Source organism: Mastigoproctus giganteus, chromosome 3 (genome assembly GCF_048544385.1).
Source record: "Mastigoproctus giganteus isolate SK-2022 chromosome 3, ASM4854438v1, whole genome shotgun sequence".
NCBI lineage: Eukaryota > Metazoa > Arthropoda > Arachnida > Uropygi > Thelyphonidae > Mastigoproctus > Mastigoproctus giganteus.
In genome coordinates this window covers 227,926,877-227,944,370 of record NC_143577.1, presented here as the reverse complement: position 1 = coordinate 227,944,370, position 17,494 = coordinate 227,926,877, and the positions used below count along the sequence as shown (strand labels likewise).

At 34.6% G+C, this 17,494-nt stretch overlaps 1 protein-coding gene across 1 annotated transcript in view; it reads right to left on the bottom strand.

The window, feature by feature from the left end:
* Positions 1–4,645: 4,645 nt before the first annotated feature.
* The window catches only part of LOC150088808 (E3 ubiquitin-protein ligase RNF115-like), a 166,114-nt gene continuing 153,265 nt past the window's right edge, over positions 4,646–17,494 (bottom strand). Inside the window, exons 9-10 of the mRNA XM_090370911.1 lie at positions 15,062–15,177; positions 4,646–4,915 (exon numbers count right to left, since the gene is read on the bottom strand). Of these exons, the coding sequence (XP_090227037.1) occupies positions 4,649–4,915; positions 15,062–15,177 (383 nt within the window). The 3' untranslated portion in view covers positions 4,646–4,648. The remainder of the gene's footprint in view (positions 4,916–15,061; positions 15,178–17,494) is intronic.

Genomic DNA, 17,494 nt, shown 5'->3' with positions numbered 1-17,494 from the left:
TGTTATTTTGTTATTTGGTTTTTAGGAGCATTAGCAACTAAGGCCATATTGCTCCGGGATATGTGGTGGTCATTTTCCTGACGTTTCCGCATCTTCCGTATTTGGTGGTGACGGGCTCGAACCCCGGTCTAATCAAGAAGCGTGTGTTACACATTGCTGCTCCTTCCCACCTGGCTATGGAGGTGCCTGCCACAGAAAGGGTTATAATGATTGAAGGAGCCGTAATTGAAAAGGGTGGATTCATATACTTATCTGGGACAAGTCATTAGCTATAATAATGATCAATGGCTGGAAGGAAGTCAAGAGAAGAATAAATTTGCATGGCCAGCATTCAGGAAATATAGTCACACACTGAGGAGCAATATCCCAATTTGTCTGAAATATAAAATAATGAACCAATGTATACTCCCCACCATGACTTATGGAAGTGAAACTTGGACACTCACCAAAAGAATGGAAGAGAAGCTGAGAACTACACAGCGAAGAATGGAACGAATTATATTGAGAATCGGACTGTTAGATAAGAAGAGAAACACATGGATTAGGAAACAAACTCAAGTAAAGGACATTCTTATCAAAACTAAAGAACTAAAATGGTCTTGGGCAGGACACATAGCTCGAAGACATGATGACAGATGGACTAAGAAACTAACAGAATGGTACCCAAGAAGAGCTAGAAGAAAATCTGGAAGACAACAATGGAGATGGACAGATGAAATTCACGAGTTCGTGGGTAGTAAATGGATGGCCATTGCACAAAACAGAAGATTTGTTTGTTTGGAAATTTTGAGGTGTATCAGTGTCTATGGCCATAGTGTGCCATAAAACAGAAGGAACTGGAAAGTTGCTGGAGAGGCCTTCATCCTGCAGTGGATTGAAAATGGCTGATGATGATGACCCTTTGAATTGTGCGATTAAAATATTCCTGAAATTCATCCCATAGGTGAAAACCAAAGTCTCAGAAATCATTTTCCATAGAAAATAGTGTAATATGGATGTAATATGGTTGCATTCTGGATTAGACTATAGGGACCCCCCCCCTACATACACAAAACAAATGAATTTTACATACTGCAGTATAATTACAGAGAACACTAACTGCATTTAGTAGTAGCAACTTATAAAAGTAGACAAACTGATCATCAATTCATGCAAATTTGCATCACGTCTTTAGCAGTTTTTGCCATTCGAAATGTAATTTCATCCTTGAAAAGAAATGTTACATGCTGTTGTTTATAAAAATTTCTAACTAAACTGCAAGTAACAAATATAGTAGCTAGTCACCCCTCTCAGAAGAAAATGTTTAGTTTAATATGTGCAATTATCATTTCACTGATGTATCTTTTATTCCATATCTAATTGAAGTGTGATGGGGAGAAACTTAATACTTACAATAATTACTCTTGGATAACTACTGTTATTTATAAAGGATCAGACTATAGGGCTTAACTATAGGACTGTAGAACTCAACATCTACAGTAATCACTCTCATACAACTACTGTTTAAGTAGTACAGAAGTGAGGTATTATTTCAATAGGTATTAAAACAGTTTAAAAAAATAAAACTTCTAGGTCAACTTGTGAACAAACGGTTGTTTCTAAAAGAGCTTAAGCCCAGAAATTGCAGAAAAACACAATACAGGGAAGTGTTATTTTCTCAAACTATAACTACTATTGTTGATAAAAATTTAATCATCTAATTGAGGAAATACTATAGAAGGGAATAACAACAGCTCAATGGTCCATACTTTGGAAACCACTGCAGTAGGTGGTTCTGATCTGTGAAGCATAGTTTACTTCTGTTTTTTCTTTCTTTCTAGTGTCTATTGTGAAATGTGTTTTGCCATAAATTGCATTTTTTATGCCCCTTGGCGAATACGATCACACTCGTGATACACAAAACTATGGTATAACCAGGTGGGGTATATCGAGGTTGCACTATAATTCTAAATATTCTTCCATAATAATTTACTAATTAATTCTACTAAAAAGCATTTTATCAAGTAAAGAAAACGCAACACTGCTCACTTCATTTATTTTTTTTTACTGCATTCACTTAATATTCTTTCAATTTAACAGGTGAAATTTACAACCATTTATATAATTCAGCTTTTCACAAAGATATGTTTTGGAGAAGTAAATGAACTTTTTATGATGGTTGAAAATTGCATTAGATATTTTTCCTTTTACAAAACAAAAGAAACATTCTAATTAAAAATAATTGAGCAATTCAACATTTCATCTCCAAAACCTATCTTATTATTTTGACAATATTTTTGAACATGCCACCTTAAGGCACAAAAGAGTCATTAAAGAAGACATCTCCCACACAAATCTAATTTCTGTAAGTCACTAAACATAAATGTATTTACAGAAAAAAAAAAAAAATTGTCTAATAAATATTTTTCTTAAGAATGAGGATCAATTATTATCATTATATAAAATACAAAAATTTTATAAGCATCATGCCATATGAAAACTGAGTATGGGTATGATAAGAATATATCTTTTTCCAGGCCACCTAGAATAAAATATTCAAAATATAATTTCTGGGAATTAAAAGTATAATTGAGGTGAGGGGGGGAAAACTTAAGAATTCATGGTGTGAGACTTATGGAAAGAATTATTATTATTTTAATTTCTCACACTGAGCACAACTCTACATAGAAATCAAATTACTAGTTTTAATTCCCTTCAAATTGGCTAAGGCATAAATAATTATTCCATATATATTTATATCAAAGACTTAAAAACATTCTGTGTGTTGGAATTAGAGTAATTTATCACTAAACAAAGTACTAACGCTATTTATGTTAATACTTAACATAAAAATAATCGGTCATCATAATTTTTTCCATATTAAAGTCTATATATATAAAAAAAAAAAAAAAAAAAAAAAAAAAACAACAATTATTAAAGTAACTGCTATCAGTATCTTGCCATTTTGCTAACATATGCAAGATAATGATATTAAAATTAAACTCCAACAACATATACTTAACCATCTAGCAGACATTCAAAAAAAAAAAAAGAGAAGGAAGAAAGAAAAAAAAAAAAAAAAAAAAAAAAAAAGACATGCAGTATACACAGATTACTAACTATTTTTCTTGAAAAAAAAAAAAAAAAAAAAAAAGAGCAAGAAATAGTTTAAAGTGATGTACTTTTGAAATTTTAATCTTTTTTCTAATCCTATATCAACAGTCTAGTTTTCTTATCTAAAAATATTTCTCGGCCACTATATAGACAAAATAAAAGGGAAACAACTCCATGGAAAATTAACGAAGGAGCAGGAATGTGCCTGCTCCTCTGTCTTAACATGCACTTTTTACATGCCCAACAGAGCTGTAAGTTTTTTCACACTTATATTTTTCAATTGAAAAAAAATAATTATTCAGATTTAAACTAAAGACCATACTGAAGGAATATTAAAATTCACACATGGGATTTTAATGGATATTTTAATTTTTATTTTTGGTGCTAGGATAATAGAGCATGCCAGCCAGATGGTTAAAAGTCATTTGTCATATGCACAAAAATCTAGTCAGAGAAAGTTAAACATGCTGAATACATTTGTTTCTACAATACAATAACAAACATTTTAAAAAGGTGGAAAGAATTATATCTAACTACATTGTTTAGACAAGTCACATCTCATAGGACAACACAAAACATGGATATCACTGAGTTCCATTCCCTTCCCTCCCCCAAATAAAAGAAATAATTTATAACTAATGACAATACAGAGTATAATATATCCCTTTTTTGATTTTTGTAAGCATAAATTGTTTTAATTTTCTAAAATCTTAGCAGTATTAAACAAGGACAGAAATTTAAAAAAAGAAAAATACCCACCTGGTACCATCTATATTTCTCTATGAATATCGTCTTACAGAATCAAGGACTGATGGTTAACAAGAACTTAAGCAATTTCCAAAGAAGTTATATCAACATCATTTAATATAGCCACTTAAAAGCCTCTCTTTATACTTTAGAATAACAAATTGTTTAACAGCTCATTTTTTTAAGTTCATAATTCTATTGGTAAATTCTGAAAATTGCACTATATATATATATATCACCATTATTTTAACAATAACAAAATATGTAACATAAGATCCAGTTTCTTTCAAATACCTTCACTGATGTTGGTCCCAAATTTTGATATTCAATGGCATGCCCATTCCAAAATTCTTTTAGATCATATAAATTTGAGCTATATAAGTTTTATTTAAATATTAATAAATGTAGACCATGCATATAAATACAGAAGGATGATGTAGCAGTATTAACAGATAAAAAGTAATCTGTTGTTATAGTTATTTTATTTCAAATAAAAGTTCAGCAATTGTGACTAGAACCTGGAAAATTTTTTATTAATTGCATACTGCTGTTTTATGAGCAGATTTTTATAGTACATGTGAAGCAAAATGAGGCAGGATACTGAATAAGTAGTCCTAGATCTTTGAACATACTTCTGTGACACTTAAAAGACTGCAGTCATTTTTATACAAGCACAAATATATGTATGCATATGTTAGTATTTATGCATATATACATATGTGCATGTATAAATATATATATATATTTATGTATATATATATATATATATATATATTTATATATAGCTATACATGAAACAGTAATATTGTCAATCTGAGTCATCCAGAAGATCATCTAAGGAAATTCTATTTGGTTCACTAAGAAAACTAGACTCTGAAAATCTTTGAGTACGAACTTGTCTGTTATTACTATGATTGCTACTACTATTACTACTAGTGCTAATATGACCACTTGTTTCACATGAACTGCTGCTGCTGCTACTACTACTGTAACTGCTACTGCTGCCATCAGGTGGACTGCTAACACATGATTGATCCTCATGAAATAATGTGCGACATATTGGACAGCTGGCATGCTGTGATATATACATAGAAAAATAAACATCAGAAGTTATTAGGCCACATACAATAATAAAAAATAATGTTTCAATATGTCTTATCAAATACAAATACTCTGCTCAAAAACTTCAGCACTAGACTGCCTTCTGAGTATTCAAATAGGTATTCAAATAACAGGTAGCCGAACATACAGCTAAATTGCCTCTGCTAGTGCCTAAAAGTAGTTAGTTTTATTTCACTCCAGTTCCTGTAATGATGAAAGTGCAAAGTTTGGTTTTTTTTTGTTTTTTTTTTTAATTTGATCGTTGTTGGTGCATCGGCTTCTGTGGCCATAATGCACCTCCCAAGGTTTTCTGCAGTACTTTGATCCAAGCCCGAGGCGGGATTCGAACCTGCGATCTTTGGGTTGCTAGGTAGGCACTTTACCCACCCGGCTAGCCCGGTCGGCAATTTTGGTTTTTGTATAAATACACTCAGATAGCATGTTCAAAATTTAAGTAACAAACATCACAATAACAAGAGTTTTAATTGGTCAAAAACATTCATATTTACATAGCAGTTACTCCATACATTTGCATATGAATGAGGCTATAAAAATATATAAATGGAAGTGAACTTATTGAGGAATGATGCACTCACTCACCAAAAGGAACTCATTATCCAATTGTATCTTGAGATCATATGTAGGCTCAAAAATCTCATCTTGTATCTCCTTGATTAGCAGGCCCCATGAAATGCAAGCAGGTTGGTATATTTTGATGAAGGCTGTTGTTTACCCATACCATGAGGTGGATAGATATACTGACATTCTGATCATGGTATCATTTATTAAATTTCTCCCAGGCTGGGATACAATGAGAAACTCTTTATTGCTTATTTGATGAAAATATTTAATAACTGATACATGGAATAAAGGCCAGTGGTGATCTCCTCTATTATATCCTGTAAATCTCCTGCAACTTTATATTCAATATTGGGGTTCACATAGGTCCACCTTGTCATATGTGTTCTGGTTCCTATTCTTTCACTGTCAACAACTTGTCAGCCTAAGCTATTATCCAAACACTTTTTCTACTGTATGATAATGACAGCCATATTAGATTGATTCTGCACAAGCCAATATTCACATCATATTTTTTTAAGACACTGGCCTGGTCTGCACTGTGTAGGAATTTACACATCTCACTCTATGCAAAGTGCAGTTAAATGCATGTAAGTGCATATAGAGGTTTAAGTGCAGAGTGACTTTGGTGATGATTTCAGTATTTTTTACCTACTGATTCTGATCTTTGTGTTTATCAGTTAAATTCTGAACATGAATGTAGCATTGGAAAAAAGGCTTTGTGAACTGGGATTAAGCACATAATAAACAAACCTTGTCACCACCACCAAACTATGGAAATAAAAAACTTTAATCAAATAAAACTGGACAAATGAAAATAAAAGGTTAAAAGCATAAAAGTAATAAAATATAAAAAATAATAGACTAAAAGCATTAAGACACAAGAGGAACATAAAGTAAAAGCATTAAAATAGTATGACACACATTAGAAGCTTTCCAATGTTCAGGAATATTAAGAAGTCATGCTATCTGCACATAAGAAAAATATTAAATTCTAAACATGCATGTGCAATGTTCTGAAGCAATTCTATGTGATATCAGCTATCGCACAGAATCGGTAACTCAGGGTGTCAAGATTTCACCTCATAAAAAGGTTATCACCATAATATAGACAGGTAATCTTGCAAGGATGTGGCCCTACCCATTTCACAGAATTTATCCCCAAGAGTCAACCAGTTACATGGGCTGAATGCCTGAGAATGAGAAAGGCATGTGTTAACAGGCATGTCAAATTCCTCTAGGCTCAGAGCCATGACACTGCACTGCGATACCTCCAAGAATTTTTTCATCTCAAGATTTCACCCCACCTTCCCCAACAACAACTTCTGAACATGTTGCTAGTGCCTGCCATCAAGACCTCAATGTCAGTGCAGAAGTCACCAAGCTACCTACTGAGAGCAATAACTGTTTCATTCAAGTTAACATGTGAAGCAAGATCTGTTGAAGCCATCAGTAACCATTCTACCCAAGCCACAGCATTAGAAGGAGAAACATCACAGAGCCTGCACTAGATGCTTGGATGAATGGAAGAGGGATGACTTGAGACACATGGCTGAACGGATGACCCAAAACACATGTTCAACAGTCGTCAGGCTTCTTAGGCCACACTGAAAATAAGAAAAATGGTTATGCCATTGTAGCAGATAATGCTTCTATTTACTACTTGTAATGTGTCTTATATTTTGGAAAGCCAAAATTGAAAAACAGTGGCTGATAAGTGCAGTTTTTTCTTTGATTTTAAAAAATATTTTTTGTACTGAGTTTAATGTACTTTTAAATGTTATGTGAAATGTGCTTGAAATGACCCTTAAAAATGTATATATACACACATACTCCTCAAGAAACATACACAAAAAAAAAATTACATATACATAGGTCTGGAAAGGGTTAATCTATGTAGTATCATAACTAGCCAAGGAATAACATGAGTAATCACTAATGGTCATCTCTGTATTGTTCAGAATTTTCATCTAAATTCAAATATGCACTTTAATTCTCACAATAAAATAGCACAGTATTTATTTTAACTGGTTCATTAACAGCTCTTTAGTAATACGAGTAGTCACAGATAGCTATCTCTGTATTCTTGATAAGATTTTTCACCTAATTCAAATAATTACTTTAATTTAAAATAAAAATAGCACAGCATTTGTCATAATTAAGTCACCCACTTTATTACTTATATATATACTTTTGGATATTGCTGTCTAGACTTGATAATGATATCAATAAGGATTTTGAGATGTCATCAAAATTGTCATATAAAATGGTCGGGTTACTGGAATGTTTTTTAATGTTTTTAGGTGTGCGCCTAGGGCATCAATTTAACACAGTAATTGCAATGAAGAAAACAAATAAAAACTATCGTAACATTTCTTTAACATTTCACATTGCAAAATCTTTTGCCTGGCCTTACAATGCTTCCCAAAGAGAGATGACTTTTGTTGCTTATTCTCAGTAGAATGTCACCACCACCATGGCACTATTTTGGGAATAGTTGTTCCCTCTATAGTAGGTGAGTAGGCATCTTGAGTGAAGAGCAGACAACTTTGTGGTTTTGTCAATTATATTAAGGAATTTTGCTACCAGGGATAAGGAGGTGATTATCCCTTTGTATAATGCAATGGTCAAGCCACACCTTGAGTACTGCATACAGGTCTGGAGGCCTCATTTTAAGAAGGATGTGGAGCTGCTAGAACAAGTAGAGAGAAGGGCAACAAGACTGGTGAGGGGAACAAAGGTGTGCTCTTACCAAAAAAGGCTTCAGTTCTGCAAACTGCAGCATCTGGAGACTAGGCACCTGCGAGGTGATCTGATTGAGGCATTTAAAGGCTTTGAATGGATTGAGTAAGCTCAATGCTGATGGGATTCTTCCTCTCGCTCAAATCACACAAATGAGGGGGCACAATTCAAGTTGAGAAAGGATAGTTTCAGAATAGATAAATGGAAGTTTGCCTTTAGCCAGCAGGTGGTGGATGATTGCTGGAACAAACTTCTATCTGTTGTGGAAGTTGATAGCTTAAATAAATTTAAGGAAGAACTAGACAAATTATTGGAGGGAATGAATAGGTGAAATGGGAGGTGTTTGTTTTTTTTTTTTTTTGGCTGCTGCTGTATAAGCTTGCTTTCTTACATCATTTGTCACTTCCAATGCTAACTCAGAAGTGGAATATTTTCACAAAATAAGAGATGCCAAAAGGTGTATGAATTAAAACATAATGCAATTCATGGCCTCTGTAATTAGAGGAATTAGTTAGTTCCATGTATGTTTTACTTCCAAGAAATTAGATGGATGATTTTTCTTTTTTATTCAAAAGTTAAAAAAGAAAAAAAAAAAAAATTAATTACTTGTTCCCTTTAAAAGTTTTAAAATATACAAGTCTCAGAAAAATTGTTCCCCTCTGAAAAGAGTTAATGGAAAATCAGTGAGCTAGTTTACTGAAGAAAATTTCAAGGTACCCAAACAAAGGTGTATGAGCAGTGTATATCTGAATGAGGTCTCATTTGGGTTTTCATAGGGATGAATGGTCCCCCCCCCCAGCAAATTGCTTTTCCTGTTGGATCACAATCTAGAACAGCTGGTCAGCGTCAGCTTCAATGAATGTCAGAACACATGTGCAGACAAACAGTTGTGCAGAGTGAGCAGCTATATTTTTGTAAATACAGCAGGGATTACATTATGTGGGTATTTTTATATTAATTAATATTTTGTCCACAAAGTAAGTTATTAATACTTGAAGAGATGGCAAAAATTGCTTTTTTAATAACCAGTGGCAGACTTCAGTTAAAAATAATAATCAACAAACTTACGATGAAGTATTATATAAAAAACCAGTTTGAGTAACATGAAATGTCAGGCTATTCGATCTCATTATATTGATCTGATATTTGCTTAAAAACTGGTATCCTAAAACTATCCCAAAAAAGTGGACTTTACTATTTTTAATTTTGTAAGAACAATCTTACTCTGTAAAGGTATTAGAATTTAAATAATTAAAAACACTAAAAAGAACCAGATATTCTTAATTCCTACAGAGCATAAGTGATAGAACTGAAAAGCCATAATATGTTTAAGTCACTGATGACAAAATCATTATATATATAAAGAATTTTTAATACAATGATCATTTACAAATATATGTATTGATAACACAACAAAATAAGAATTTCTAAGCACAAGAATATAGTTAATAAAATTACAGTGTCTGGAGACAAGGCACCTGCGAGGTGATCTGAATGAGGTGTATAAAGCCTCGAATGGTTTCAGCATGCTCAATACTGATGGGATTCTTCCTCTTGCTCAGAATAATCACCTGAGAGGGCATAAATTCAAATTGAGGAAAGACAGATGTGCGGAAGTTTGCCTTTAGCCAGGGGGTAGTTGGTTGGTGGAACAGACTTCCATTCTTTGTTGTGGAAGTTGATAGCCTAAATAAATTTAAGGCTGAGCTGGACAGGTATTTGGAACGAATGGAGGGATGAAATGGGAGCGGTTTTTTTTTTTTTTTTTTTGGCTGATGCTGCATAAGTTTGCTTTCTTGCATCATATGCCTCTACTAATGCTAATGCTAAATTCTTTCTTGTTCTGCCATTCATTTGTAAAAGTGTCCATGTAACTTGGTAAAATTTCATAATGGTCAAAACAAGTTGCCATACTTGTTTTTTCCATTACAAATATTGATCCACTTCCAAAATAAAGTAAGACATCCTAAGCAATCTTTAGACTGACCTGAAAGCCAAGGAGCGAGGCAAGAAATGAGTAGGAGTTGAGTAAAAGGGTATACACATGTGGCCCAAGATTTTGGCAGCTCTGGCAAACACTAAGTTTTTAATTTATATTTAGTCATTTTATTGACTTAATTGTTATACTAAATTATTTTCTATAAGTAGCTTTATAGTTCTAGTCAAGCTCTGTGGTTTATTTTGAATTTAGATAGCGATTTTGAAAGTTAACGTTCAAATTTACCGTTCGTACATGCCTCCACTGTTATACAATATGGAATGTTTGTTTGTTTGTTTGTTATTTGGTTTTTAGGAGCATTAGCAACTAAGACCATATTGCTCCGGGATATGCGGTGGTCATTCCCTGACCTTTCTGCATCCTCCGTATTTGGTGGTGATGGGCTCGAACCCCGGTCTAATCAAGAAGCATGTGCTACGCACTGTTGCTCCTTCCCATCTGGCTATGGAGGCGCCTCTGGCACAATATGGAATAGTGTAACATAAATCCCGAAGTTCATAGCATAAGGTTTAATGTAAAACTAGATAGCAAAATACATAGCACTGTATTAGAAATTTGTTAGATTAGTATAGTATCATCAATCGCTGAGTAAAATATATTAATCTTATTACATTTCATTGTTAATTAAATTATACTTAAACAGAATCATGACCCAGACTAGAGCAGCAAAGCAATGGACACAAAGTAACAGGAGTGCTGTGGCTCTGGGGAGAACCAAAGAGGGTGATTCTCCAATGCATCACAGTCTAAAAAAATGTGTGAAATGTTTGCAGACCTTTCTAGAACAGGATATGCTAGGTGCAGAGACTGTGAAGAAATTAGGCACCAACTCAGCATTCTGATGGGCACCTAGGAGAGTTTGAGGTGGATGTCCTCGAAGAAATTAATATGAGGGGTCCATCAAGCTCTCAGCCACCCAACTCAATGACAGCTCACTCCTGTGCATCAGGCAACACAGCAGCAATCTCCAAGGCAGAATACGCTGGTCCCACAGGAACTAGTTATTGTTGGTGACTATTGTCAGGATGACCTGGGAATATATATTATGTAAAAAGGACAGGTGGAACAGGACCAGGGTATGTCTGCCATGGGCGAAAGTTGATGACGTAGGGCAGATATCATCTTTTAAGGGCACAAAAGGTGATATTGTTGTACACATTGGCACTAATGACTTTAAGAGTAAGAGTCACGAGTTAGGGTTAAATTTGAAAGTGGCTGCAATTCTGCCCAGACACAGGAGGGAGTATATGATGAGAGCCTTGTCAATCAATTCGGCACTGGAGAGATTCTGCAAGGCTCATTGGGTAGAATTTTTTTCAGTGTGGTCTGTGTTTGCTAACTGCAGAGACTACTTCTACAGGGATTTGGTTTTTTTTTGGTTTTTTTTTTTTTAGGAGCATTAGCAACTAAGGCCATATTGTTCCGGGATATGCGGTGGTCATTCCCTGACCTTTCCACATCCTCCATATTTGGTGGTGACGGGCTCGAACCCTGGTCTAATCAAGAAGCGTGTGCTACGCACTGCTGCTCCTTCCCACCTGGCTACGGAGGCGCCCCTTCTACAGGGATGGGATACACTTAAATAGAAAGGGTGCAAGAATATTTGCTGATGCTATCAAGGCAGTGTTAGGTGGGTCGGAAAACTGCTAGCTCGAGGGATTCACGAACTAAAAGATTAACAGTAGCCACAGGCAGAGGCGAAAATGATTCTTGTACTGCTTCTATTGTAATGAGCAGCAGCCTAGAGAGCAAGCTGCTGGGGATTTCAAGAGCTACTGGGAGTCATCATGGAACAAGTAAATACATGGGCTCTCTTAGGGTAACTAAGAGTAAGAACAGGTGCATGTATACTTGCATGTACACCAATGCTAGAAGTACAGTAAATAAATTTGATGAATTTGAAGTGCTGATCAAGGAATCAAAGACAGATACTGTTGGGATATCAGAGACATGATGTCACACATATATAAGTAGTGCAGAATTGAAATTTGGGGAGAACACTGTGTACAGAAAAGGTAGGAGGGGTTATGCTGCTAGTTAAGAAACATAACATCTAAGGAAGTGCATCCAGTTCACATGGATGAACAGTGCAACGTTGAGTCTGTTTGGTGTGACATAAATACTGGGAAAGGGGAAATGAGAGTAGGAGTGTGTTATATAGGCCTAATGACTCTGATGAGTACAACAAACAATTGTGCAGAGGAATAGAGTGGGCCAGTAAATCAGAATGTATTGTAATGGGGGATTTTAACTTTCCAGATATTGACTGGAACTAGTGGGTTGGTCACTCGCATGCTAGCAAGACTTTTGTGGATTTATTGGAGGATTGTTTACTACAGCAACATGTTTGAGGGGCACCCAGAGGGAGTAATATTCTTGATCTGATTATCAGCAGTGATTATGCATGCATTAAGAATTTGCAGATAAAGGAACCACTAGGTGACAGTGATCACAGTGTACTGATATGGGATTTACTTAAAGCTGTAATTAACATCAAGGGTAAAGGGAAGGGTTTTTGTTTTCGTAAAGGTGACTACAGTGGTTTCAGACAGTTTTTAAATTCTTTACAGTGGGATCAACTGATGATGTTACCAACGGTGAATTCTAAATATGAAGCCTTCAGGGACTTAATCTTGGAGACTAGTACGCTTTTCATACCAACTAAGAAATATTGTTCGAAAGTTCAGGTCGAAATAGATGTCAGATGAATTAATGAGGTTCGTGGCAGAGAAAAAAATGCATAGGATGCATATAAATTATCAGGCGACACAGAAGCCTATGGCAGATATATGCTAGTCTGTAATCAAGTCACAAAGGAGGTTAGGTAGGCGAAGGCAGATTAAGAGAAATCTTTGGCAAAGGATGCAAAGAAAAATGGCAATGAGTTCTTTACTCATTGTTTCTAGAAGCAAGTCGATGAATCAGGTTGGTCCACTTGATATCGATGGTTCAACTGGTGATGATCCTGCTCAAATAGCTGATAAATTGAATGAGTATTTTGAATCTACATTCACACATGAGGAGTTATTCAAGGAGGGCAATGCCAGACGTTTATCAAATTTTAACAGGGCGCAAAGTGATTTTGTAATAACTGAGAGCAAAGTGGAGGAGAAATTCTTGAAGTTAAACATGAAAAAGGCACCTGGGGCAGATGGAATCTATCCAGTTATATTGAAGGAGGCAGCAAGGGAAGTAAGCAAACCCTTAGCCATAATTATGAGAGCACTCTTAGAGTCAGGGGAAGTCTCCATGGACTGGAGATGTGCAAATGTATGCCCAATTCACAAAGGGGGTGGCACAAAGCTTGACACAAATAATCATAGACCTGTTAGTTTAACTTCTGTTCCAGGGAAAATAATGGAGTCACTGGTTAAAGAGGTGATACAGGATCACCTAGACAAGATTGCAGTAATAGTTCACACAAAGCATGGGTTTGTTAAGTGCAAGTCTTGTCTGACCAATTTGATCGGATACTATGATGTGGTCACAAAGAAATTGGATGCAAAAAATAATTTTTATATCATATACTTGGATTTCAGGAAAGCTTTTGATACTGTTGCACATGGAAGACTGCTGTACAAATTTGAGTGGTATGGCATTAAGGGAAACTTGCTGCAATGGACACTGCTCTACGTGGACTAATGTTATTAGTGGAGTCCTCCAGGGTTCTGTGCTGGGCCCATTGTTGTTTTGTGTATTCATCAATGATATCGATGAAGGTATATCAGGCTAAATGTCCAAGTTTGCAGATGATACAAAGGTTGGCAGGGTTGTTAATGACAGTAAAGACAGTATTCTACTGCAACAGGATCTAGAAAAGTTAGGCAGATGGGCTGAGAAGTGGCAACTGAAGTTTAACATTGACAAATGCAAAGTTCTGCATATGGGTAGTAGTAACCCAGGAGAAACGTACCAACTGTGTGCTACTACACTCAGGAAGGTGTAGAATGAAAAAGACCTGGGGGTAATTGTGCAGTCAGATATGAAGTTCTCTGAGCAGTGCAGACGGGCTGTCAGGGCAGGTTTTTTGTCTATGATATATACGAATTTTGCTAGCAGAAACAAGGAGATGATTATTCCTTTGTATAAGGCAATAGTCAGGCCACACCTTGAGTACTCCATACAAGTCTGGAGGCCTCATTTTAAGAAGGATGTAGCTGGAATGAGTACAGAGAAGGGAAACAAGATTGGTGAGAGGAACAAAGGGGTGTGCTTACAAAGAAAGGCTTAAGTTCTGGAAGTTGCAACATCTGGAAACTAGGCACCTGTGAGGTGATTTCATTGAGGTGTATAAGGCCTTGAATGGTTTGAGCAGGCTAAATGCTGTACTTCCACTTGCTCAGATTAAGAACCTGAGGGGGCATAGATTCAAATTGAGGAAAGACAGTCGTAGAATAGATGTACGGAAGTTTGCCTTTAGCTACCGGGTAGTTGATTACTGGAATAGGCTTTCATCTGTTGTTGTGGAAGTTGATCGCTTCAATAAATTTACAGCTAAACTAGATAAACATTTGGAGTGACCGAATGGGTGAAATGGAAAGGTTTTTTTTTTTTTTTTTTTGGCTAATGCTGTATAAGCTTGCTTTCTTGTATCATATGCCTCAAGTAATGCTAATGCTAAGTTATTACTACCTAATAACTGTATGACTGGTGAACCACATCATTTACTTGTATACTTCAAAAAATCCCGGTTGAATAGATTCTTCATCTTGGTAAAATATCCACTCATATATTTTTTTGAAAAATTAATAATAAAATTTACTAATAATTTACACATTAAGTAATAAGAATAGCACATACCAACTTTAACCAAGGAACAATGCATCCTTTATGATAATGATGCTGACAAGGCAGTTCTTTTACTTCTTCTCCAAATGTAAAATCTTCCATACAAATTGTGCACTGCAATGCTTTTTCTAAGAAAAAAAAAAAAAAAGAGAAAAAACACTAAGAAACTAAAATGTTTAACAAAAAGCAAATTAAACAAAAAATAACTTTAAGTCAGTGTTTGTATAATAGTATAAATGCCACAAACTGAAACCCGATACAATTTTTAAAAAGGAGAAAAAAAAACACTAAAAAACTAAAATGTTTAACAAAAAGCAAATTATACATAAAATAACAACCTTAAGTCAGAATAGCATAAATGGCACAAACTGAAACCCGATACTTCAAGCAAAATATGAAAGGAATTTAACAATATGTAGAAACTGTGTTAGACTGAACTGTAAATTTGTTCAAAATTTGCATATTTTTAATAATAAGAAGAGTTCAAGGAATTACATCACATGAAATAATATCTGCCTCTGATTGGTATATTGCATCTTTATACAATCTTATAAAATTTATAACAAATAAATATTTAGACAAGATTTATGATTATTGTTTATGCCTAATTTATGATTATTATTAAAAATATATTAATATCCTGTTCTTCTATCTCTGTCCTGGGTAAAGCCACATGAAATACTCTGATGAGGTTTGGATTTAATGCTGTGAGCTGGAAAATCCACAAAATATTTTAAGTTGCATGGGATGTGTAATTTTTATAAATACAGGTATACCTCAATTAACGAATAGGATGCATTCCACGAAATTACTTCGTTAAGCGAAAGTTCATTTTCAGAGGTAAAAATACTATGGCCAGAATAGGGATACGTTCCTACGTAAAGAAAACGAAAAGCTTTTTTTCGAACAAAGAAAAGTTTTATTAAATAAACAGTCAACTTACATACAAAGTGAAATTACATTTTAAAATACGAGTCTAAAGTTGATTGTTTATGCTTTTTTCTCTTTCATTTAACAATTGCCTATACGGAGTTATTGCATTTAACACTGATCAATTAACAATAACACTTCTTCCTAAATCAGTATTATTTTCACTAAAAAAATTTAAAACATTTTCAATGTCATTTAAGCACCTTTTTAAATCTTTGGTTGTTAACACTTTTTTGGCAGGAACTTCTTTAATTTCGTATTCATTTTCTTTGTCTTCGTTGCTAACAAGGTTTTCTAAATCTTTCACTGAAAACCATCATCTTCTGCATTCAATAAATTTCTAACATCCTCTTCATCGACATTTTCGAAACCTATTGATTGAGCCATCTGGATAACTTCATTTCTAATTTCTTGGATGTTATTTTCTTCTTCTAGTACAATTTCTGGCCATGTTTTGTGCCAAACTCTATTTAAGCATTTCTTAGTGACTTCTTTCCAAGAACTATCAATGTTTTCAATTGCGTTTTTAATGGTGTAGTTTTTCCAAAAAGTTTTAACTGTCATTTCCTCTTTATCCTCTAGTTCAGTTAAATTGCTTAATGTTCGACGCAGATAATAAGCTTTAAATGATGCTATTACTTCCTGATCCAATGGTTGAATCAGGGAAGTTGTGTTTGCTGGAAGAAACACAACTTTGACAGAAATACATGTGTCCAACGCGTTAAGATCAGTAGGATGTTCTGGAGCATTGTCTAACAACAAAAGAGCTTTTTCTTCAAAGTTGTTTTTTTGACAATACCGTTTTACTTCAGGACAAAAGTGGTTAACAAACCAATCAGTAAATAACTCCTTGGTAACCCACGCTTTTCTATTTGCTTTCCATATTACAGGTAAATTCGTTTTTATGTTATCTTTTAACGCCCTCGGATTTTCGGACTGGTAACTAATAACAATTTTAATTTATAATCGCCAGAGGCATTTGATCCAAAGAGTAACATTAAACGATCTTTGGCTGCTTTGAACCCAGCAGCTGATTTTTCTTCAATAGAAATGAAGCTTTTTGATGGTAGCCGTTTCCAGAACAAACTGCTTTTGTCAACATTGAACACCAAATTTGGTGGAAAATTTTCACGTTCAATTATTTCCTTTAGTTTTTCTGGAAACTTATTTGCAGCTTCTCCTGTTAATTTTACACTATGAATCCTGGCCCATTTTTTAAATTTCTCGAACCAACCACGAGAAGCCCCAAAAGTTTCCGTAATTTCTTCAGTTTGTTTAGATTTCATGTGATTAAACAAAAATAATGCTTTTTCTTGAATCACCATTTGACTTAAAGGCATATGATGTTGTGACATATCATCTATCCACAAACTTAACATTTTCTCCATTTTTTCTAAAATTGGACTCCTTAAGCGAGTTAATTTTGCCGCTGTAACGTCTGTATAATTCTGAGCAGACTGTTTTATTTTTTCTGATTGACTTAGTATGGTTGTTAAAGTTGATTGCGCTAATCCT